This window comes from Rhynchophorus ferrugineus, unplaced genomic scaffold, assembly GCF_030347505.1.
Source record: "Rhynchophorus ferrugineus isolate W39M unplaced genomic scaffold, kcgeb_rfMv2 rfM4, whole genome shotgun sequence".
NCBI lineage: Eukaryota > Metazoa > Arthropoda > Insecta > Coleoptera > Curculionidae > Rhynchophorus > Rhynchophorus ferrugineus.
In genome coordinates, this window is record NW_027472583.1 from 24,735,406 (window position 1) to 24,760,908 (window position 25,503).

Below are 25,503 nucleotides of genomic sequence, written 5' to 3' on the forward strand. Positions count from 1 at the left end.
GTTTTATTTAAAACAGTACAGCGGGAGCCTCATAAAGTTAACACGAATGGGAGGGCTGAAAGTACAAAACCGGAAACTCACCCTAAGCTACAAAAGAAATGGTGCAACAATCATAAAGTTTAGATGCTTGATGATTGAAAGAATGTAGTGTGCTCCGATGAATCATCATTTACATTGTTTCCTACAAACGGTTGGATTTATTTGTGGGGAGCCCAAAGAAGCTTACTATTCGAACTATCTGCTTCTTACAGTGTAGTACAGGGAAGGTTCCGCTATTCAGCTGGTCCTGTCATTCACATCACTGGCCAGATCACTGCGAATGAATATATCGACATTTTCAATGATGAAGTTGTTATTATGACCAAGCAATGGCATATTCTAAGGTGATAATGCTCCCATATACACAGCCAATGAGACTGAATCGTGGTTATCGGAGCATCAGAATACCATTAAACTTCTTCACTGGCCAGCACAATCGCCCGACCTCAACATAACTGAACTTCTATTTTGAGAGGATTTTTTTGGAAGAAGTGGTAAGGAGTAAATTTCCATCTCCAACATCATTGAAGCAATTGGCGGATATTTTGGTGCAAGAATGAGACAATATTTCGTTGAAAAGTATTCAGACACTCTACGAATCTATTCTATGAAGAATTGCAGCTATATTAAAGAAAATAGCGGCTTTATTAATAATTAAATATTATGTGTATGTCAAGTGCTTATATTATTTTGTTCATCTTCTGTCGGCTTGTTTATAACTCAGTATGTCGAAAATGGAGAATTTGAGTTGCTTAGCATTTTATATTGATGTACGCCTACATTTTTTACAATATATAAAATGAAACATTTTTAAAAAATGTGTTTTTACTACACCTTTTATCGCAACCTGTCGGCACGATTCTTTTTGTTTCCAAATATATTTCTCGCCCCGAGAGAAATTACTATTGAAACAATCATTGGTTACGCTTTACGGTATTTGTTTGATTCGGTCACAATAGATGATAACAGGACACACCTTGCTGATCCCACCAAATGCGGAACACCGTAACATGACCTTGAACATTCCTCTTTGCCGCATTGTGAGTAGTTCGTCAGGACCAACCCATAGCATAACCCATTTTTCTCTTTCATTTTGATAACCGACACAACATATTTATTTTCTGGTAAATACCAAATACCATCAAATGATGAACCTTTCAAACTTAACGTCTTCAGACTATTTTAAAGGTCTAGATCATTATCTAGATTTAAAGACTTTAGATCAAGAAGATATTTTATTTAAAAGGTCATATAAAAAAGATCTGCTTAAGTTAAATAATATTTAATAAATAAATATATAAATATATATATATATATATATATATATATATATATATATATATATGAAATTATGAAATATGAAACATAACTTCCTGAGTGGCTGTATAGAACGACACGGAAAGCCCAAATCCAATCCAAATTTAATAATTGTGGAGCGGAAGAATGCCCAGTACAGTCATATAATGCATTTCAGAGGCTTGTATCTCATAATAATCTCTCTATATATATTCTCTCTCTCTAATAAAATTACTACTTAATTAACAAATTATTATTTTCTCGTAAAATCTGTTTTTTTTATTCTATGATTATCAGCTATAAATATTCTCTAGTGTATCGTATGCGCAAAACTTGGTTACAGCTTTATTATGGAGAGACCACTTGCTGTCTCTTCATTTATTGAGAGAAATTACACTTGTATTTCTTAATGGCACGTGTATATACTTCTGCTCTATTTAACCACTATATAACAAACAATCAGGCTATTCTTTTATTCAACAATATCCTTATTTTGCTCAAATTGTATGTCTCCATTCGACAAATAATTAACTATAATCTATCGACAGTAGGAGTGAACTCACTTCATCTCAATATATCACGACAAAACGCTGCAATGTTGCCGCATTTAACGTTGACATGCTCCCATTTTAGTTTATATATCAACATTCTAATACCAATTAAATAATGAAACGAAAATTTTATAAAATATAATTTATTTTAACATCTAATGCTTAGATTACCGAAGGATTGAAACTACAGTTACCCAGGAGGCTTAATCCACCTAAGTAATAATTGTATATCCAAGTAATATATCTTATTTTCACTAGAGAACATATTTAGCCATTTTATTTTTAGTTCTTGTTTCATTTATTGATGTGTTTTCTTGTCAAATCATTTTAGTATCTGTGTATTTCTCTTTAATTTTTTCTGTGCACGCTATGTATATTTATCTAGATAATATTAGAATAATCGTTGCATTCTCCCTAATGCATTTGCCATATCTGCAGAACAGCTTACATTCTCTTCTCGTACATTTTAACTAAATGCTCATATATATTCTGAAAAATTACACACTTATCTATGCACGTAAATCACGCAATTCACGCTCTACCATACGAATTTCTATGGTTATCCCATATTAATTATATGCCCACCTTTAGTTAATTCCACTCTTATTTTGGTATCGTCAGCATTGAATTATAATCCCACATCCAGAAAGTTTTATTCACTCGGAGCCAGTATTCAAGTCAAAAACTGAATTGTTAACTTTCAATCTAACAGTAGTTCACAATTCCACCATTTGTCAACTCTTCTGTGTGTCTGAAGCAGTTCACCGAAACCAAAGGGTGTGGTTTGTTTTGTAAGACACTCCTTAATTACAGCTTTTGCTGACCACTTATTGGAAGCTTTTTGTTAAATTCCTCTTTCAGACATGAACAACGATATATCTAATTTTTGCCTTTTACCATCAACTTTTGTTTTCTTTACACTCTTATTGTTAACATCTTGCCAAGGGTGGCTTAGTGCTCCATTTTGAAATACCTATGTCTAAACACAAATTTTTTAAAAGGCAATGATTAAAAGGTGCATTGGACCTCTTCATCGGTTACCTTTATAATATTTAAATCCTATGTTTCCTAACAGTATTTAAAGTAATGACTTATACCCCTCGAAGAGCTGCATATCCCTAAGTTTTCTATGGATATTTTCAAAATTAACACTTTCCTCCGAAATTAATTATATTATATTATATTTGTGTTAAGAAACTACTTACCGTTTTATACATTTCATAAATTTAACCCTGAAAAGAATTAAATTAAGGTATGTAGATACTTTCTATTCGATGAATCCAAACTTCACTAGAGACTTAATCTGTTTCTGACAGAATAATCAAAAATATTAAGCAGAAATTTGAAATTTATCGGAACAACTAAAACACCAAAACAACGTCTGCCGGTTTATAACCTCTTAATACTAATGTATTGAATAATTTTGCAGACATTTGACAATCGAATGACTTCTGCGGGGTCATTCGGTTACTTATCAGACATCATTGTATGTCTGATAAGTCAAACAATCAAGACATCATTGTCATTGTATATATTTTTAACTAGAATAATAAAACAATATGTACAAACTGCAATAGGCAATACATTATACATCTTGATGATGTGAGTTCACTGCTACTTTGGATAGACTATAGTTTATTATTCAACTATTTAAATATATATTAGGGAAGATTTAAAAAAATTAAATATTTGTTCTAAGTATTGCTTAAGTGAGTAAAGTAAACACACACAAATAAAATAAAAACACATTTATATTATATCAAAGTAGCTTATTATTACCAATAATCAAAATATTTAAAACTCAATAATTAATCTGACATAAATTAACTCCTATATAACAAGATTTATATTACATATTGTAACGTCAAAATACTCGAAGTTAGCAAAAGAATAAACATATTAATGGTTGATATAACAGCATTGTTAGGTTTTCCCCCATTATTATCACCTCCGTCATCGTCATCATTAATACCATAGTAATTCAACAGATCAGTTTCGTGCTCTTTAATCCACTGCAAATTAGAATTAGCTGACGTCAAAGCTTCCTGGGCAGCATCCTTCAATTCTTCGGAATATATCGAGTGAGTTGATATAATGTTATTAAGCTAAAATAAAAGTCTCGTTGCATATATAACATTGTGTGATACCATCGTTATGCTTACCTTATTAATTTGCTCTTGAGTGGTTAGTTTCTCAGCTATTCCTTTTAACAATTTACTTTGATAATTCACTGGCGTGTATCTGAAATAATCAACCAATTAATTTCTGATGTGTTTAATTTAAGATGTTCATACTTTTCAACGATGGCATCGTAATTGTCTCGGAAAAAGTCTAAAGCTACATCAACACCAATTAACGATCCACTATAGACCGCCGAAAACACGGTAAAAACGTCTTGATACTGGATCCTCGACTCATCAGTGTTCTTAATAGTTTCCTGTAAATAGCTAAAACACCAACGATATCAGTAATGAACATTTGATACAAAAATAAATGTTTATATAAAAGACCCAAAAAATCAAGTAGTGTGCTTATTAAAAGCGCCTTCGATCTGTCAATTTTGTCAATATTTTTGAAAACTCTCTACTGTCACATCCACTCGCTAACTCAGTTGTTTTAAATAAAATTGTTAGCTTTTCCGTATGATTTCAAAAATTTCCTTTCTTGCAAACCTTATGTTAACAATTACAAACACAGTCAAAAAGAATAGGACAAATGGGTTCAGAAATGATGCAAATTCGGGATTTTGAAGTACTCTGATAATTTTCTTCTATTTATTGAGAAAGATTGATAGAATATATATCAACTAAAATATTTTTGATCATTTTATACAACTTTTTCACATGTTTTTGGATGCTGGTGTAGCAAAATTCTAATAATACTTCTCCACACTTCTTCAGCATTTCGACATTGTGTGCCTGCTAAGCAGAACCTTCCATTCAAGCCACAAAATATTGAAAATTTAGAAGGGTATCTTAAATGAGCGCATGCGATACAGTGTTTTAGTTATTTAATATGCCACCAGGTGGCTCGAGGTATAAATTTTGTAGCAAAACTGAAATTTGACACTTTCTGCTTTCAGAAGCCTATTTTAAAAAATAGGAAGGCATAGTGTACAAAAAAAAGTCTTTTATAATGTTAATTATATGTAACTGATATGTAAAATATAACAAACCTTCATTTTAACTATGGCATAAAAGAAAGAAAACATTGACCCAAATATGTTAGGAAATGTGCGTTAATTTCAAGATCTATAAATTCAATAATCTAATTTGTGATCTAATCTTATCAATTAGGAAGGAATTAATTAGAATTTTTCTTCCTTATTTAGGTGCTCGCGCATATGTGTCTTGTTAGAATATGTTAGTGAGGAGTATATTAACTTGGAGAAGCTCGTTATTTTTCATTCATCATTATAATCACTACATCTTTATCAGATACCATCACGTTCATTATCATATCATAGTACTTGATACGTAATACGATACAATTCTTGCATATAACTTAGTTTAAACAAATATGTGTGTTATAATAGAACTGTACATGTAGTAAGACAGCAAGTAACTTAAAACAGCTTTGATGTCAGTTTCGTTTAAAAAAACTAAAGACCATGCACACGTCCTAACACACAAAATAGAATATTTAGATTAAAAGAAATAGGGGTAACCCATCTAAAGCGCTTGACTTTGAAGATTAAAGGACATAAAAAGAACGAAGTCAACTAACATTCTGACTTAACTTATTGTTATTAACTTAATTAAATTCTGGTTATTGGATAAATGTACAATATGAAAATATGTTAAAACACGGCCAAATGCAAGAGGTCGATTTCATATTGAACAGTATCTAACAATTACATTACTTTTCTTTTCGATTTTGTCAAGTGTTGCGGTACATTTCCCGAGGATAAACGATGTTCGATGCACAAACAGAACTATCTTATTTATTCAAGAATTTTTTGCGTCCATTATAGAGTACCACATATAAAAATTTTAACATCAAAATTCAATTCAGAAATTCAATAATCAAAAGTCATTTAAGAGTCCTTTTTATTCTAATTAAAATTATAATCAATAGTTATATTTTGTTATTTCATTAATCAATCTATGGAATCAATAATACTTACTCTTTTAATATGCTTTTGTCGGTTATACAGCCTAGTGCCGTCAATATAGTTGATTGCTCATTAGCAGAATTAGCGTTGTTATAAGCAGTCCACATAAAGTCGTAGTCCGTGCTGTCTTTACTGTATCTGAGAGCATTACAAAACACGACACTACGAATATCTTGATCTATTCTGAAATAAAAATGTTATATGTTAATATAGTTATAGAAAAATAAAATGTATTTAGAATTTATATCCAAAATCTAATTGATAAAATGCAATTAGTAAAAATCGATTAAACAATGAAACATCCGACAATATAACGCGAATTAAAAATATAGTATTAAAGTATATTATTATATGTTAGATTTATTGTCATTCTTTTGATTAGTCTATCTTTCGTTATTGGTCCTTTTTCTCTCTAAAAAATGTCCATATTATGCTCTACTTTTTCAAATTGTTCTGTCCATCTTCTCTCATTGTGTTCATTGAATATGACTCTCTATATACTAATAATCTTTCTTATCATTCTCTTTGCTTGTCTTACTTGTATATCAATAACTGTTGCCAATGATTGAGTTTTATCAATGGTTTTGGTCGATAAGACACTGATGTTATATCTTTAACGTCTATTTTCAGTTATTTTATAGTTACGAAAAAAGATGTTACACATTAGCCTTCTATAATATTTCCACAATAAGTATTCATACAGCTCGTACATTCATGATAATGTCATTTGTGTTTTCAAATACACTGTTGTTTGTCAATTTTCATATTGAAAGTCAAGGCCATAGTTGGCTTAATTAATTTTGGACCTTCTCGAACTTGAGTGTGATTCTAAATCCTTTTCCAGAATGCTTCCTTTGACAAGTTTTTCTGTAGGATTAAGTTGTTTAGCTACAAGCTATTTTCAGCTTGATTTAATTGGTAGTGCCTTTCGTTCTCATAAGTGCTATCCCTTTTACTGGAGTATTTTCCGTTGCTGGGGTGTTCATTTTGTGCTCACACGTTCATATAGTGCTGACCTTGCACTGCTATGAAAGCAGTTTTCCTAAAATTTTAGGTGCTGCCTTTTTTCTTCAGCCTCTCTTCATTGTCCAATTCGCCCATTATTGATTATTACCTATTAATGAATATTATTACCCCGACAACAAGAGAAAAATCAGAATATGAGCTAGAAAAGCTAGAAGAGTACGGCACAAAAGCATAAATGTTGTAGAATTAATTAATAAGAATTAATAATCAGACAAATCACAGATTAAAGAATATAAACAGAGTTGCTTCATAAAATATGTAAGTGAATTAATCCTGGAAAGAGACAAAGATAACTCGCTATGGAAAGCAACTCAGAGATTCAAAAGAATTATTACCGCCTGTTAAAAATGATCAAAATGAATAGGTCCAATGCAACTATGAAAAGGCTGAATTATTCGCAGAACATTTAGCAAACTGAGAATTAAAATTATATAGAATCTACAATAGATATAAATTATGTTTACCAGCCCGATGTAGCTGTAAATCTGATTTCTCAAAACGAAGTTACCGCAGAAATTGGCAATAACCTCAATCCTAAAAAGGCTCCTTGAATTTATGATATTTCACATGGGTTATTAAGAGATTAACAAACCGGATCTTACAAGCCTATTTCGTTGCTATCTGCGATATCAAAATTAATTGAGAAACTGCTGTTAAAACGTATTAAACCAATTATAAAAATACCAGATTTCTAGTTTTTATTTCGACATCACCACTTGACAATCGACCAAATCCACAGAGTAACAACGGTTGCTGAAAAGGCATTCGAAGAAAATAAATACTGCCCTGCCATATTCCTGGAGGTCCCACAAGTTCCCCATGTTAGACAAAAAGCAGAGCAAACTAGACTCAGAGTCAAGCAATTGTGCTGGTTAATCGGAAGACACTTTCAACTTGACCTAAAATCAAAGATATTGGTTTATCACTCAATCATAAAACCACTTTGGGCCTATAGCGTGCAAACATAAGGTTATACCAAGACATCAAATCAATTAGTACTCCAACGTACACAAAACAAAGTTCTACGATTTATTGCCAATGCTTATCACTACGTAACCAACGAAGAGCTTCACGAAGTGATCGAAGATTTCGCCTTAAGCCATGAAATAAGGTTGCTAAATCACAGCAAAGTGGAAGCAATACAGCTACTGGACAACGCGCAGGAAATCAGAAGATTGAAGCGAAGCAAACCACACGAACTTGTTTAGTGTATAAGTCTACTTTTAACTTTAGCTTAATTGGATTATTTTATTTTAATTTGGGAAATGATGACTGATGTATGAATCCCGTCCTCACATTACTTGTGTAATAATAATGCAAGTACAACAGAACAGTAGTAATAAATTAATTTGTAAATTAAGATTGTACTAAGCATACCTAATGTAAAATGTAATTAATTAAAAAAATTAATGATTATTATTGATCAATTACCATTATTATTTAATAACTTTGTTTCGTCACTTTGTCTCATTTGTTTCATCCTCAGTTTTGCCTCTTCATTGTCTAAACAGAATAATGGGTTTCCAGCCAAGCTGAACATTTGAAAATATTTCAAACATTATTATGACAATTACTAGTATGTATAAAATATGTATTAAATTCACAACTTCTGGAATTGTCAACAGGAACAAAGACTAAATAAGGTATTATAGTAACAGAAAATGAGCTAATTAAATATTTCACTCTTTGATCGTGTATGTTCGATTGGATTCCAATGTCAAATATTGTACTTCATCCGTGATATTATATCAAAATTTACTTTCATTTACAATATATAGCTACTTATTTCTATTGTAATATTGTCGTCTGAGCATTCGCCCCGAAAAAAAGTAAAGCTGACATATGTATAACTAAAATATTAAAAAACACATTGTCCGATTCCAGACTTATAACTTGCAAAAGCTTATTAGGCGTTTGCACATATTCAGATGATTTATCACTTTTAAAAATTAATTTATAGTGAATAGTTGGTATAATAAATATTAATAAAAATATTATTTATCATTTTCTTCAACTTCTCGCGTATTTCGAGTCGAAAGAAGTGATCAAATCATCTATCAATTTTCTACTAGTAATAATATTTTATTAACTTACACTTGATTGTTTTTATATTCCTTGAATAAACTGTTGGCTTCCTGTAAACAACCTTCGTGGCCTAATCCACAAGCCCAACTACTTGCCAGAACTTTTGTGAAAGCCTTAATATGACTGTTCGCTTCACTCAGACTTAAAGGCGAATCTTTATATAAAGCGTCCAGCAAAGACAATATGTGATTCTAAAAAACAATTACCTTGAAATAAAATAGGTTTGCTACAAACAGATAATGTGAACAAACCTTTAGAGCTTCTTTTAAATCAGTTCCGTCCTCTACTTTCTGGTTGATATAATTAAAACCCTTGAAAGCCGGTACCCATGAATAATACGAAACATCCTTCTTCAAGAAGTCCAAGCGCGAGAACACAGTTGAGTAGGGTATTTTCTTGGCCCTGGCTAAGTTAAATAGATCGTCCACGAGCCCTGATCTACTCAAAGCGGATATACCACCGAAATCGTCTTTTGTTAAAGCGTTGGTTATTTTGGTCCATAAATCGTCATCGTACGATACGCGATAATAACCTAAAATTAAATTTAAAGAATATATAAGTGGTAATATTTAATTTAAAGGAATCCTTAATTAAAAGTAACCAGAAAATAAAAAAGGTAACGCTTTCACTCTAACATTACCAAGCTGTTAAGTGCCCATCATGACTATTACGATATTGTGCAAAAAGGTGAGTTTAAAGATTGCAAGCGCAATTTCAAGCTTTACCAGGAGCTCTACTAGGTGCGAACAGGAGATCATTTATAGTCCGCGACGGGAAACGGGAACGTTTTAACGGGGTATCTTTACCCTATTGTTTTTTTATTCAGTTACTGATGCTCTTTCATTCTCTTTCAAATAACCGTAGCCAGTTACACAGTTCAGTAAAACGACCACGTTTATAACAGACGCGGTAGTCCAGTCAGCTGTCCAATATTTGATAGACAAAATAGAAACAGTCAGTTCCATGAATAATCAGCTAAAGATGCGGCAGATTGGAAGAAAATATGTTTGTAAATCTGCTCACAATAACAATAATAATAAACAGCAACAGTAACATATCATTCACTGAGTTTCGAAGCGTTTAACCTTCAAGATTATTCAGAGAGGAAAACGTCTTGTACGTCAATCGTCAATAGAGACAAGCACAGAGGGACAGAAATAACCCACAAAATAATTACAGAAGTAGAAAGAAATGTTAAGATGCATACTGATACTAACAAAAATAACTGAGTTCAGAATAAGAATGACAGATCAAATATTAATATACATTTTATTAAATAGATAACATAAGACAAATAAGACAACAGAGCGGTAAAGTGTTTGCAAATATTGATTAAGACCAAGATTCAGACATTTGGATGAAGTGAAACAAGATTTGTTGGAGACAAGAACAGGAGAAGATAAAATAAGGAAAAATAGCCAAATGGAATAGAAATGAATATGTTAACAAACATAATTGTAATATGTTGAATGACACAACCCCACACGGGGTAGACCTGGTAGCAAAGCATCCCCAAAAAGTTACAGTTTTGGCGTAGATTTTGAACCGGCAGATGCGGATGCTTAGCTACCAAGATCATACAACTCAAAACTCACTACAATAGTTCTTGTCGAGTTCTCCGAACTCACAAATCTACAACTATAAATCGAATTCAATTAATACCCTTAAAACACAAGCTGTTGATCAAATTCAGCCGCATATATATTTCAAATTAAATTGAAATTGAATTGTTAGAATCCCTAGCACTTGAGAAGCCGTAGCAGATATTTGAAAAATATTATATTCAATACATAATTGTCATTGAGAGAAAAAAACCTAATACCAACACACCAGAATCAAACCATCTGATCTTGTGTAGTGTTGTGTAGTTAGGTGCATATAATAAAAAATTAATCATAATTACCTGCTTGATCAGTATTTAATATGACCCAATCAGCATTCTCCGCCAGTGTTATTTTGACATCAGTATCGGATGTTTTCAACCATGTATGTGGTTGAGTCGAGGGATTGCTCGACGTGGTTGAATCCACCAAAAATATCGGAACGTTCCATTTAGCATCATTACTGCTGTTGTCGTAATGGAAATTTTGCTGGAATTCAAATAGTTAAAACCAAATAGTTGCCGTTTTAAAATACTATATATATTTACTTGTTTTACAGTGAGTTCATTGTTGGAAAGAGTGACGGTCAACAGAGGATATCCAGGTTTCTCTATCCAGTTTTGCATGACCTCCGAAAAGGTTCCAGGTAATTGGGAATAAGAGGTATCAACTTTTTCACCGAGTATTGTCCATAACTGTGACGGTATTGCCGTGGAATGTTGTAGCCTAGCAAAAATGTAATAAAAGCATGAACACTGTCAAGAATTTAACACATTCTCAAGAACAGTGCATCAATTAACTACTAAGTGCATGCATGTACTTTTATCGGTAATATAAAATAACAGTCTTCCATTTAGTATTATTGAACCATTCAGTGTATACAAACGTCCAAATCATTCTATATGCAACAAGAATTTTCAAGATTCATTAACTTTGTTGATTAATTTGCAAGAATCTGCCGTCGAACCCCACGCTCAAACACTTTTAGAAACTTATGGTGATGCTGCTTTACCATATTCCAATTATCAGTTTTGGAGTCAATTCAATTCAGTTAAAAGTGAAAAATTTGATGGTAGTGACAAATAACGGATTAGAGTATAAAAAATCCAAAGATAATTAATTACAATACTTATTGGACAAAAAAACCAGCTCAAAAGCTCAAAGATTCTTCAGACAGATTTGAAATTGACGTGTTAAGTATTTCTAAAGCTTTAAATGCAATGGAAAAGATTGAAAACAAAGGAAAACCGCTATACCACAAGAAATTAATTGAAGTTTACGAACCCTTTCGACATTATGGTTTCAGTGCCTGTCAGGCAAAAAGAAGAGCTTTCTGTAACATATTGCAACTGGCAATGAAAAATAAATCTACTGCAACAAGTCTAATTTAAAAAAGTTACGCGTTCGTCCAGGAGAGCTATCCATATCGACACCGAAGCGGAATATTCATGACCATAAAGTCATTCTCTAGATATGGGATCAGCAAGATGAAGTATATTACAAGTTACTCAAACCGAATGAAACTGGTACTGCAACCATTTCATGCAACTGTGGCATGTCTGCCAATGCCAATTAAACCAAATGAGTAACGTATTGTTGTAAAAAGTACCAGCAGTAACGAGTAACAGATGCAACATCATCTTATTACATAACAATGCTAGCCCACACGTTGAAAGAATTGGGAAGGTTGCACTGCTACAACTCGAATAGAAAGTTCTTCGTTCTTTAGACAAGGCCATATTGCCAAAAAGATGGGAAAAAGTTGTACAAAATTATGGACGATATTTTGATTAATATATATTATGCCATTTTTTCTTAATAAATGAGTAAGTAAAGTGAAAAACATTAGAATACAAGCAAGCACCTATCTAATATCAATAAGTATTGTTCATGATAATCATAAAAATGATGTTGAGAACTAATAATATTATTTTAAATTCAATATTAACAATATTTATTTGTAACGGATGTCACTCAATTTCATTATTGATTATCACTAAATTATCACTAAAAACATGATGAAAATTTGTTAAAACATATGTTCGGAAATATATTGGTGTATAGTACGTATATATAAATAGTAATCCTAATACGTATATCGTATATAGTGTATATTTCGCTTTTTCCAATATATAGCTTTAAAGTCGCAAGTCTTTAGTTATATTTATTCAATGAATCCATATTATATTTTATATATAAGGGTAGTGTGATTTGTTTACTCAGCCAAAAGTTATTGTGCTTTGAAAATGGAGATACCAGAAATTAATTTTTGTCATATCTTGATTTTTTTACTTGCGAAAATGGGAAAATGCTTTCATCATAGAAAGTGCAATGTTAAAGATGAAGTAATGACTGAACTGATGAACCTGAGCAGTCAATATTTTAAAATGAATATTAATGAAATTTTTATTAATCAAATTAAACATTGATCACAAAGTTTTAAACTATTTACATAACACTGAATACCAAAAGACTTGCACATAAATTAAGAGTGGAGTATTTAAAGGAGTGGATTCCATTTATGAATCATAATCACATACAATAATAATGAGTGAAAAAGATCGTAGTCAATTAATTCGATTCTGTAAAGTCAATAACCACAAAAACGATCAAAATGAATCAATAATAATGGCATTAAATAAGTATCAACATAAAAGGCACCTTTTATGACACTGAGTGGTTGGTTCAGTTAAAAGCATTTGTTTCGATTTTTCGCCCTGAAAGGGCAGGAATTTTATAATGCCGGGAGTATGTTATTAACAGCAAAAGGCAAATTAGTCATCGATCAAAACGACTCATATATGAATGATTAGTTTTTCAAATCTATAAGAAAGTTGCTTTGGTTGAAAAACCTGAACATATATCTCAATTCAAAATTAGCTCTAAAAACTATACAAAAAAAAACGTAAATTGATTTAAACATAAGCCTGTTATATAAAATATATCCCTTTAAAACAAATTGATTTATTTTAATCCGATATTGTTAGAGTTGTTAATGACTTGTATCAGCTATTGAGTTAACATAAAGTGAAGCTCTTATATACACTTACCCTTCAGAATTAACATAAGACTGAATACCGCTTTTAAAATCACTCAATCCCATAATATGTGATACCATTCTGATTATACTACCACCTGAAATAATTTTTAAAATCGAATTAATGAAACATAAAATAATTTTAATTAATCCTATATGATGCATCCTAAGAGATACATTATAAAATAAAATAAGGGCATCCAACATTAGCGTAGTGCATGAAAATATACTTTCTTAAAAAGTCACCGTAAATCCAAAATGAAATTTCCACGGCAACAATTATCGCTTTGCAACAAATATCCCTGAAATTCGAAACCTCTTATTAAGATATTATAACAAACAGATCTAGATTATGTTATTTCACTAATTGACGATAAATTAACCGTTCTAGTCTCTATTAAAAGTTCATCCTGCGTACAGATTCCTGTAGTGTATTTGTTGCATCGACGGTGCCTTTTAACGTATTTAACAGGCCAATTGAAAAGTCCCCGGTCTGACACATAGATGGCGTCACTAGAATTAAATCTAGACTTTTTTAGTTAGCCCTAACCCTCAAAATATGCGTGTATAAATTTGACAGCTGTCGGATCATTAGTTTGTGAATTATAGCATTTCGAGTGAAGTACCTTTTGTTACTGTGAAAAAAATGGATAAAAAGGAATTTGGCGTGTTGGTCAAATATTGCTTTTTGAAGGGAAAAAATATAATTGAAGCAAAAACAAATCCGAACCCGGGAAAACGCAACAGTCGGCTGGCAAGGTTATGGCGTCTGTATTTTGGAATGCGCATGGAATAATTTTCATTGACTTCCTTGAAAAAGGAAGGGCTATCAACACCGACTATTACATAGCGTTATTGAACCGTTTGAAGGACGAAATCGGCGAAAAACGGTCACATTTGAAGAAAAAGCAAGTGCTGTTTCACCAAGACATTGTCACCCCATCACCCTGTCACAAGTCAGTGAAACCGATTGAAAAAATCCATGAATTGGGCTTCGAATTGCTTCCTCATACACACAGTTCTCCAGATCTGGTCATAGCGACTCTTTCCTGCTTTCTTTGAAGAAATTTTCATCGAATGAATAGGTGATGGCCTCTTCTTAGACATAATCGTACTACAAAAATAGTATCGAAAAGTTGGACAGTTGCTAAAATCAGTGTATCACCCTTGAAGGGAATTATGTTGAATAAAAAAAACTAATTTTGCCAAAAAAAGTGTTTTACTATGGTAAGCCGGGGACTTTTCAATTGACCAGTTATAAGCGTAAGACGATTTTTGGCAGTTTTGACCCTCTCTTTCGCCTACGTAAGAAAATATAAGAATAGGCCGCGACCTCATGTTTAATTTTTTTTTTCATTTTACAGTCTCCTTTTTACCAAATGTAGACACTAAACGTACCCATTGGCGATTGACCAATTTGGAGATCGTCCGAACCCCTGATAACATCCATTCTTACCCAGCCAATTTACTAACGTCACTCATTTTCCTTCTTGAATCACAAACACAAGTTTACGGCCATACCCCGTCAGGATTCGAACCTGCACTATTAGGATCCTCTTAGAGCCTTCATCACTACCCAATCAAGCTGGCTGTTTAATATTTATTATTATTTTATAATTTTATAATATATATTTAGGTAAGAAATGTTACGACATTTGTGACCTCCTCCCCCAAAATCGTCTTACGCAATACATTAATGGCCCCTAATCAATCAAACTAAAGCAACAGTGCAATAAAATAAAATTAAAAAAATAAAAAGTACATAATTTTTGTAGGAGTAGCAAGTATACATTATTATTTTATAAATAGAAAATATTTTATTTTGGAATACATCTTGCATATCCCTTTAGTATTAAAAAAAACCAAATATATTAGACAAAGCATAATCTAAAGATAGTGATAAACAATACTCGCACATAGATTACTAGAATAATACAAAACAATCAAGCTTGGATTTATCTAAAAAATACGATTAATCACAATAGATTAACTGACAACTTAGACATAATTTAGAAGTGTTTGATTATATATATTGCCAGATTTATTTTAATTAATCATATTGAGTCCACAAATCAGTTCGTATCAGTTTTTTGTTTAAATAGATATTATTGACAAAAATTGATTAGGACAAGGAAAGACATTTCAGTCAATAGAGGTTCATCATTCATCGACCATGTCGATTTTTAGAGTATCAACTTATAGATTAAGGACTGAAATGTACCCATTTTCGTATTTCTCAAATGTTACTTATCCTTTTGTTCACTCTTCCCTGGTTTGCAAGAGCAATTAATTAACATATGTTATTTTGTATTTATATGTTAATTATTATCATTTATATATTTGTATATAAGTTGTAGCTATTTTCCAACGTTTGATGTTGACAGGCATTAGTGTGTTGTATTCAATTTTAATATCTCCCAATAAACTAATCCCTGTTGATCCCGCTAAATTTAGATAATAAGCTTGTGGTTGTAATTATTTCTTTTTGTATCGTAATATTCAGTAATTTCATTTAATGGCAATATTCCTTCTGTTTAAAAAATGCCTAAGCTATAACAAAGATTTCCTACTGATGGTGAACCAATTCTTAACTTGTCCATAAGTTATTTAAACACTTGAGCTGCACTCATGTCCTATAATACCTTTTATCCCCAACCTTTTTGACAACCAAAGCATTCTTAGAGCAATATAAGTTACGATATGGTGACATGAACAGTATTTTTAAATTAAACAAGTGAATTTTGAATAATTATTATATAAAATGTCATTTCTAGTGCATGCCAAATAATAAATAACAATATATTCACGGTGAATTAAATGTAATTCAAAATGTTATTTATCATTAAGCCTCAAAAACGTTAAAACACTTTCAAAATATTATAAAATTTAATACGGCGTCTTAATTTAAAATACTTACCTTTATAATAAGATATTTGACCAAATTTATCACTAATTTCTGATTGAGTATTCGTCTCTGATTGCAAAGCTTTTGAATACTCCCATGAATCAAGCTCCATCACTGGTTGTATGATGCTTACCACAAACTGTTTGTCCAGTTCCCATGCCGTTTCCACCTTAAAATTTTAAAGATTATTTTTAAGGAGCAGTGTAACAACTTTTAATTTTAATTTTGCAATGTATCTAAAGAGCTAAACATATCAAACATATAAATTAATTTTAAAGCCTTCACTTTTTAGTATGTCATTTCGTCAAAGTATACCGAGTAAATCGCATTTGCGAGGAGTTTAACTTTTTTAATTCAATTTATAAAAAAAGGTGGCTTAAGGTCATTGAATACTGCGTTAATGAATTTCAACATGTGAATTCTGCTTTTAAAAATGGTGATTTTGACACCGAGAACAAAGAACGTTCTGGACAGCCAAAAAAGTTTGAAAACGGGGATTTGAAGGTATTACTCGATGAAACTATTAATGTCGATCACTATCGACTGAAACTGATGTGTTTGAGCCAACCACTGGGCGGAAAATAGCCAGGATACGAGCAAAGACAAACAATATTACTATTCAGCCTGACAACGCTCGAACGCATGTTGAAAAACGATGAAAACATACTTGGAAACTTTAAAATGGGCCGATAAAGCATGTTCCCCTATTAAAACAACTCTATAAACTCTATAATAGGAGTGAAACAAATAACAATCAATTTTTTATATCCAGCAGATATAACAATTACAATTAGACTGTGTAACAAACTTTCGTGTCTCTTTTCTAGTTTTTTAGGACTTAATACTTGTTTATATATATTCTAAATAAAAATGTGCTTCTGAACTAAAGATTACGTTATTTCTAAGTAAACTTTCAACATTCTTTCAGATTAGGTTTTTCCACCTGGTAAGCCTCGTGTGTAAGCATCACTCCATATCTCATAATTGTCACATTAAGAAGGATATTCATCCAAAAATGCCCCTCCTGGCTAAAGATGATTGTTCAGCCAACATTCCGAATCTTCCAAACTCTCCAAAGGTCAGTGAACATACAAACGTCGTTAATAGTCATTGTTTTTAAGCTCATGATAAGTTAAATCTTATGTGTATTTGCTCGGGTTCTCTCGGCTAAGTTGGCATTTTTTTGACGTGTGGTTAGCTGATTGTTTATCGAACATGTGATGATTGACATGATGATTTGTCCACCAAACGTCGGCCCAAGAGTCGGGTTTGAACGATTTTTTTTTATTTTAAAAACACATGATAATTTAAACTTAAATAGCCTTTGATAGATATACTCCAACAGGTGCCCTTCAAACATAGCTTAAATATACCAGTTCAAAGAGTTGTCTCTTTAAACTCCTCTTAAGTCCACCATTGTCGTGTAGTTGTAATACTCTTGGTATTTTTTTAAAAACTGTTTAGTTTCCTCTTGAACCGTTTAAACATCAACAAATGTAACCTTATTGCTTCATATTTATTTGTTTGCTTTTTTTGCAATAATATGGCAACGATATATCACAAGTAAAATGTGACTTTGTGATATATCCATCTAAATAGGCTTCATACAAAAATATTGTTTAACGCCTTTTCGATACTGAAATTTTTCTCTTTGAAGTTGTTATGTTTGTAATCGTATCTTCCAATCGGTGAGTTTTGGTATTTTAATCGATTTGTTTTCATAACCGCCTTACAAAGAGAATAATCAGTCTCTTGATCATAAGAAAATATTTCTATTTTCACAATGCGATATTTCTGTTTAAGACCCAGGTTTACTTAGCCCAGTTTTATCGCCTAGTACTTTGCCTGCTTAAAATAACGAACACCTTAATAATAAAGTGTTATTACTTAGGCGTGAGACTAAATCACATAACATGCCATTGTAATTTAACATCAGTAACTATATATAAAGTGATAATCATTATTTGAAAAGAGTTTAAACATTTTGAGTTTAAACATCATCTAACTTATTTCATTCGATTTGTATAATATATATTTTATATTGTCTTCTTACCTCGTTTAAGATGAAATATTCAAAATAAGTGGCAAATCCTTCATTCAGGAATGTAACTGACCACCAATCACATGTAATTAGGTTACCGAACCATTGATGAGCTAATTCGTGAGCGATAGTAGTTGCTACACGCTGTTTGTCTTGAAGTGATGACTGCTCGCTGTTCCAAAGTAAGGCTCTTTCACTGAAAACAATAATAAGCTAGTTAAATATAGATACTATGTACATCCAAATATACATATTAATATCACAAAAATATATAATTCAGTTTCAGTCACATCAAAATGTCCGAAAAACTTTTTGTCTTTATAATTATCGGATACCTCTGAAATATTGGAATAGCTTTCAACCAGAATGCTACACGCGCAGTAATGGATAGTATTTCAAAGAGAATCCATATAGAAAAAGGTTACTAATACTAATTATAACTGATTAACTAATACTGATTATAACTATAGGTAGTTATTATAACTGTAACTTCTAAGAAACATAATACAGTGTGACAATTATACCAATGACATCACACCATAGACAAAAATACCTTAAAATAATATCCATTAGCCTCAATAATTTTTTCATTAATAAATTAATACAAGAGAAGAAAGCGACACAAATATCTGAAGTCAAATCGCCCAAGTTAGTGAAATTTCCACTTCTCTACGAAAAATTATAAAAAGAACGATTAAGAAGAAGATAAAAGAACAGGGATCAAAAAAAAGATCGAAACTACGTAAAATTATTTAAAAAAGTAAATTCTAGTAACTCACTCGCAGACGTGTCATTAAGGTATTAAGAATTATAGACCAATTCGTCAATAGTTAATATGAATAACAAATAAGTCGACTTTGAACGAAATTGCAAGACAATTGATGATATTCATTCCACCATAATACTCTTTCAAGGGCGCAGAGATGAACAGGCAAAAGCCGTTACATGTCGTATGAGTATATCTAGAGATGTTGGACTCACTGAGTCCCCCAAAAAGCTTCAGAAGAGCAGACCCAACGGCTCAAACTCAAGAAATTTCCCTCTCAATGTGGTGGGGTATTAAGAATTTACACTCTCACCGTTATGTTCATCATTATTATTGGCATTAGTGTATATGAGGATGACGTAATGTCAGAGAAGAAACACTTTTAGAACAAACAGAGCCGTAGCACAACGTCGATTGTCTTTTTCGCTAGAAAAAAGTATTTGAATACTGTCCAAGTCAATGAGAAACCACTACCGAAGACGCACACATATTTAAAAACGGGTCGATACATTCAAGTGATCCTCAAATAACAAATGATATAATAAACCCAAAGCATTTTAGTGTAATCCTGTTTACGAAAATAATGAGTTGCAGTGGAATTACTGGCATTTATTGATATATCCTAAAGGTAAAAGGATCGGTGCAAATAGGACCACCACAAAGATGGATACACGTGATAAGAAAAGACATGCATGAAACCCAAAAAATTTTACCCAAAAGTTCGAACGTTAAAAATTGTGCAAGAAAAGTTCAAGATTGCAGTGTAGTTTTATGTATAAACTCTGTCCAACAAAATAGCCAATGCACATCATCCAAATTTATGACGTCAGCACGTTGTAATGTTGCCGCATTAGCTTAGAATTTTGGTTTACAACATTTTCCGTTGTATCACCTCTAAATAGTATCACTAATGTTCTCAAAAATGTTATAAACACAAATCTAATTGTATAGACTGCTTCGGTTACACGTTTTGACGGCATTACGTCTATTTCTAACTAGGGTAAAATGAGAACAGGGTAAAACGAAGGCCAAACTGTATTTGGCAGTATATTCGACTTCATCTATGACGTGCATTGGCTGTTTTATTGAAAGGACTATATTTTAATTTTGATAATCAAAAGCTTTTAAATGAAAATAAATTATGGACATTACCTGTAAATAATTAAACCCCAATTTTCCATTGCTCCCGCGCTGAAATCGGGGATAGCGACTTGATCCATTTTGGTCATGTCGTTACTGTATTGGTAATCCATGTAATCGATCAGTTTCTTAAAAATATCCAGTCCCTTTTCCACTGCATAAGTTCTATGTGATTCAGTACCTGAGCGCGACCATACATTATATGGTATATTTGAACCTTAAAAAATAGAAACTTTTTTACATTTTCTCAAAATTTCGATTTATATTCGATTTCGATTTTTTTCATATATTATTTTATTCAAAGTATTGTCCATCGATAGCCTCAATTTTTCTCAAATCTCAATAATAATAATAAATCTCAATTTCTTAATAATCTCCAGAGGTAGCGCCATCTGATTACAACTTTTTCTTGACTGACGTACTCTCAAGAAATGTGAAAAAAAACGGTGATTGGATAGTTAGAACACTGCATTGCCATGTTGTCAGAATGACGGTAAATGTGTAAAAAATTATGGAAAATATTTTAATTAATATATATTGTACCCTTTTTAAAGAGAAAAAAGCACATACAAGCGTCAAATAAAAAGCCAATATAGGCCGAAAAAGCAATTCTCTTCAACAACAACAAGTTCTGCAAATATTTTTCAATTAACGAACGATTTTTATTTTTGGTTAACTAATATGTATTCAACTTATTAAATGAGTCTTACCTTCGATATTTCCGCCGCTTGTGGATGTGAAACTGGATATAACAAAGGCCAACAGATAAGAGGACATCTCTGGGGTAGGCTCAAATTTGATTACGCTGAAAATTTAAGAATGACGCAATGATTATAATTTTTTGTTGTACCGACCTACATCAGTATTACAACTGTGATATTTTTCATATTCTAATTAAAAGACAGTATACATTAAAAATCATCGTGGTCCGGAGATCCGGCTACTTTCGGAACTATCCGTATATTCGTCAGCGCAATCTACTTGCCGCAAGCCGAAATGCCAAAAGTCGATGTTGTCAAATTTACAGCTAGGTTACTTTCTTTATGGATGTATTTTATTTTAGAAAAATAATACTTTTAACAAGATTTTCTGACATTAACTTTTATATGTTGTCTTAAAACAAAAAATAATAATAGATTAAATACGTTTTTTTACTATTTAGTACAACACAAGTTCTTGCTTTATATTTGGCAACACTGCAGGCTGCTGCAAGCTAAGCGTTCCTCATAAGAAATGGCAATAAATGGTATTGGTCTGATTTAATTTTGGGCATTTATTTGTTTAACTACTAAAGTGTTTGATATAGCATTTTTAAAATTATATTGCGATATTCCTTTTTACTTAAAAAGAAGGCCTTTTAGTTTAACGTTTCAGCGTTTTAACTGGTTTACAAATATGGAGAGTCAAAGGTAGGTTTAGTTTCAGTTGTTACAAATAGGATAAATTAATTAAATGACTTAAATTTTGCAGTGAAAGTAAATTAATATGTCAAGTTTGTAGTATGATATACTTAGTAGCAAGAGAAAGAAAGTTTTCACCACGAGCTTGCTGCACAACTAAAGCCGATAATAAGAAGGATCATCTGCATTCTCTTTGTCTCCAATTTAATGATTTTAGTATCCATACATACTGAATTTAGGCAGAATCTTTGTCGGATCTATAATATAGATGTTAATCTAATCTATATTTTAAGAATTTGTAAGGCTTTGAAAGTTGGAAGCCACAGGACGATGAGAAAAAGTATTGCTTAAAGAATTTCTCAGAAATAAGAAGTCAAGAAGCTTATATACCACTGTATAAGGAGTAATTATTAAGCTAGTATTTTCCATAAAACTATCGAAATGATTATTATCTTACGAATGAATTTTAGGGGTGTACAGGAGTAGGGAACAAGAGAGTTACGTTATTTTAATTAATCGCCCAGTTTATAGGCATTGCGTAAGTGCTGGAAAATATCACATACTATTAATCCTGAAATGGTAGCTATTTAGAAAAGAATCATACTTGCTAGGACTGTATTTGATGATAAGAAAAACTAATATGCCAAAGAAAAAACCAGAAATAACAGAAAATAGTTGAAAGGTATATATACTAAAATAAAACACAAAAGATTAACATCATTGCGTTTTTAGGTACTTTGATTCATTCTTTGTCTTTGATTTAATTAGTTAGGGTAGTGTTTTTTAAATGGTGAGCCCTTTTTCAATCAAATATATGAACCTTGTCTTTATTTGGAAAATTTTTCTTTACTTTTATTGCAACTTTTATCATATTGTAATTAATTAGTAAGTAGTGGGACAAGTATAAAGGACTGTATCTTCAAGAAAGTTGTTATAAAATTTTATATATATATATATATATATATATATATATATATATATATATATATATATATATATAATACATTTATAGTATTGTTTATTCAAATATATGGTAATTTAGTAAATAGTTTATGGCATAATTAAGGTTCACGTTGTTCACAACTTTTAAAATATATAAATGAATATAATATAAAAATTTGGTAATATGCTATATATTTCTTTTTACCTCCTCTAAAATGGTTCGTAAATTAATGTCATGTTCTTACTGTTTTTTTAATAGTCATTTCTACATATATGTATGGTATATATAGCTTAATATAAAACTTATGAACATTTTAATAACTAATTCGGAGTTATTTTACGCCTCGAAGACTAACACTATGCCGATATCAGAAGTTTGGTTATAGATAAGATATAGCCCTACTCGTAAGGTCCCAAGCAATACTGAGAAAATTCAAATATCTTTAACAGTGGGGACACGCGCACTGGCGCACTATAATCAATCTACCGGACCACGATGATTTTTAATGTATCCTCTAAAAGGCAAGCCCAATATTCGTGATTAGTTTTGTTTGAATATTATTAGAAAGAGCGCAAATACTCCACTTTTTTTAATTATATGATGTATATGTAACAAGTCAATTGAAAAGTCCCCGGCCTATCATAGTAAAACACTTTTTTTGGCAAAATTAGTTTTTTTTATTCAACATAATTCCATAACCATTATGTTGTGGTAAAACATTATACTTACCCATTTTCTGTGGAGGAAACCTGGGTATTCATTAATATATTTAAATTCAAGTCGGATGGTATGTTGAAAGTGACATCAAAAGTGCCTTTGAATGAAGGTTCGTCAAAGCAGGGAAAGGCTCTTCGAGCATGATAAGGTTCGAATTGCGTTGCGATGACGTATTCTGTTTGGTTCGATGCGTTTTTGAAACTTCTCTTGTATATACCTTAAAATCGAATGCACATTTCCATTACAATCATAACGACGTACGGAATATTTACTTACCATACGCATCAGACGTACTAACTTTTCCACTATATTCAATAATTAGTGTGTAAGTGAAACCTTTCTTTATGCCTCCAATTTTGTCCAGGTCTAACAATGATAGAATATTTGTGGTATCATCGACGGTATATGCAATATTTAAATAATTTTGAAACTTCAGACTGGTAATTTCGATGTAATCCGTGTTTACGTGCAAATTTAGCTCTTGTATATCTTCAGTAACTTTAAACGAAATAGAAACAGTTCCCGAAAATGAATCACCAGTTCCCGTAAGAGTTTCTTCAGGGAACGTTAATGTTAGTGTGTATTTTATTTCTCCAACATTTTTGGTCAGTCTGTAGCTATTACTAGTTGGTTCGTCTTGAATAGCCTTCAAAGGCACTGAATCAACGTGTAAAAAATATGATACCACTAATAAGAGACACTTAAAATACATTATTGATATGTTTTAAAACAATTATCACAGAATGTTATCTTTGTTACTTCACTACTTCTTGTAACAGACCCAAGATACTTTTCGAAGTAATGTAACACTAAAATATTATACAATATAAAATATAGACAAAGGTGAAACTATATTTATAACATTTCTCTTGGTTTAATGCAGCGTTCCTCTAATCTAATCTTCCGTTATCGGAATTAAAAATCGGATTCAGTGATGAGGATTAACATAAAGGACAATAACATTACCTATTGAGTTTACTGATTTTCAATATAATATAATTGATTGATTAACTTCAGGATGCTGTCAATATAAAAATATTGGAAATACCATACTTATCAGGATTTTTAGGTATATCGGTGGATTAAAAGTAACAATATCGAGATTTTGATGCGTTTTTATATTTAGTTATATAGTGTTAGTTGCTTGCATCCATTCTGGTCGGGTTTTAGAAAATAATTAACTAACATTGATAATGATTTTTACCACTAAATATCGCTAATCAACTAGTTACTACTTTTTCATATCTCGCTTTTAGTGCTTAATTTTCGAATGAAAGAATGAACTTATGGTTAATCTAACCTCTTTAAATTTCCTCAGACTGTAAAAATGCGGAATTACAAACTCTCATTAATGTATACTCAACTGAAATATAACAAGGCGTTACAACTTAACTTGTAATTTCCAAACAGGTATTTCTAAAAGTTTGCACCAAACAGCTGATTGAACAGCTGAAGCACTTTTATTGTGCCAAAAGTATGATTACCTTAAAGCTTTTTAATTGTTAGCCCGTTAATTATCTAAATAATGATGTAAAAATATAACCTTGAACGTAGATAATCGTTACAAAAAAGAACACTTCAGACTTGTTCATTTCTTCATTTCTACAAAAATTAAATTGGTCTTGGCCAAAATCCTCAATATTCCACAAAACCTCAAAAACATCAGAATAATGTGTCAATAGCTAAAATGTTTCATTAACGAATGAAAGACTCACACACCGCAAAGAAACAATTCACTCTATGTTGTAATTATGGGTTTCAAATGATTAATCTTCACTTGTCATAAGAATATTGTTTTATACTTTTCATGGCCTTTGGTGTTATGTAGACTTGTAGTAAAGT

General features: G+C 31.5%; 1 protein-coding gene across 1 annotated transcript; it reads right to left on the reverse strand.

Moving 5' to 3' along the window:
* Window positions 1–3,634: 3,634 nt before the first annotated feature.
* On the reverse strand, window positions 3,635–24,509 carry LOC143195695 (aminopeptidase N-like). Its single transcript, XM_076403092.1, has 15 exons — window positions 23,938–24,509; window positions 23,674–23,878; window positions 21,312–21,406; window positions 20,614–20,818; window positions 18,708–18,891; window positions 16,667–16,823; window positions 13,763–13,847; window positions 11,261–11,438; window positions 11,015–11,201; window positions 9,363–9,643; window positions 9,121–9,302; window positions 6,013–6,183; window positions 4,181–4,333; window positions 4,049–4,127; window positions 3,635–3,991 (listed from the first exon to the last, which is right to left on the reverse strand). Exons 1-15 carry the CDS (start codon window positions 24,371–24,373, stop codon window positions 3,731–3,733), a joined length of 2,859 nt encoding a protein of 952 aa, XP_076259207.1. The 5' UTR covers window positions 24,374–24,509; the 3' UTR covers window positions 3,635–3,730.
* Between the last annotated feature and the right edge of the window lie 994 nt (window positions 24,510–25,503).

Coding starts and splice junctions, on each gene's coding strand:
- LOC143195695 (XM_076403092.1), bottom strand. CDS start 24,373: ATGTATTTTAAGTGTCTCTTATTAGTGGTATCATATTTTTTACACGTT. Junction 11,439..13,762: donor TCTTATGTTAATTCTGAAGG/GTAAGTGTATAT, acceptor CATTTTTGCTAG/GCTACAACATTCCACGGCAA. Junction 4,334..6,012: donor GACAAAAGCATATTAAAAGA/GTAAGTATTATT, acceptor TTGGTGTTTTAG/CTATTTACAGGAAACTATTA.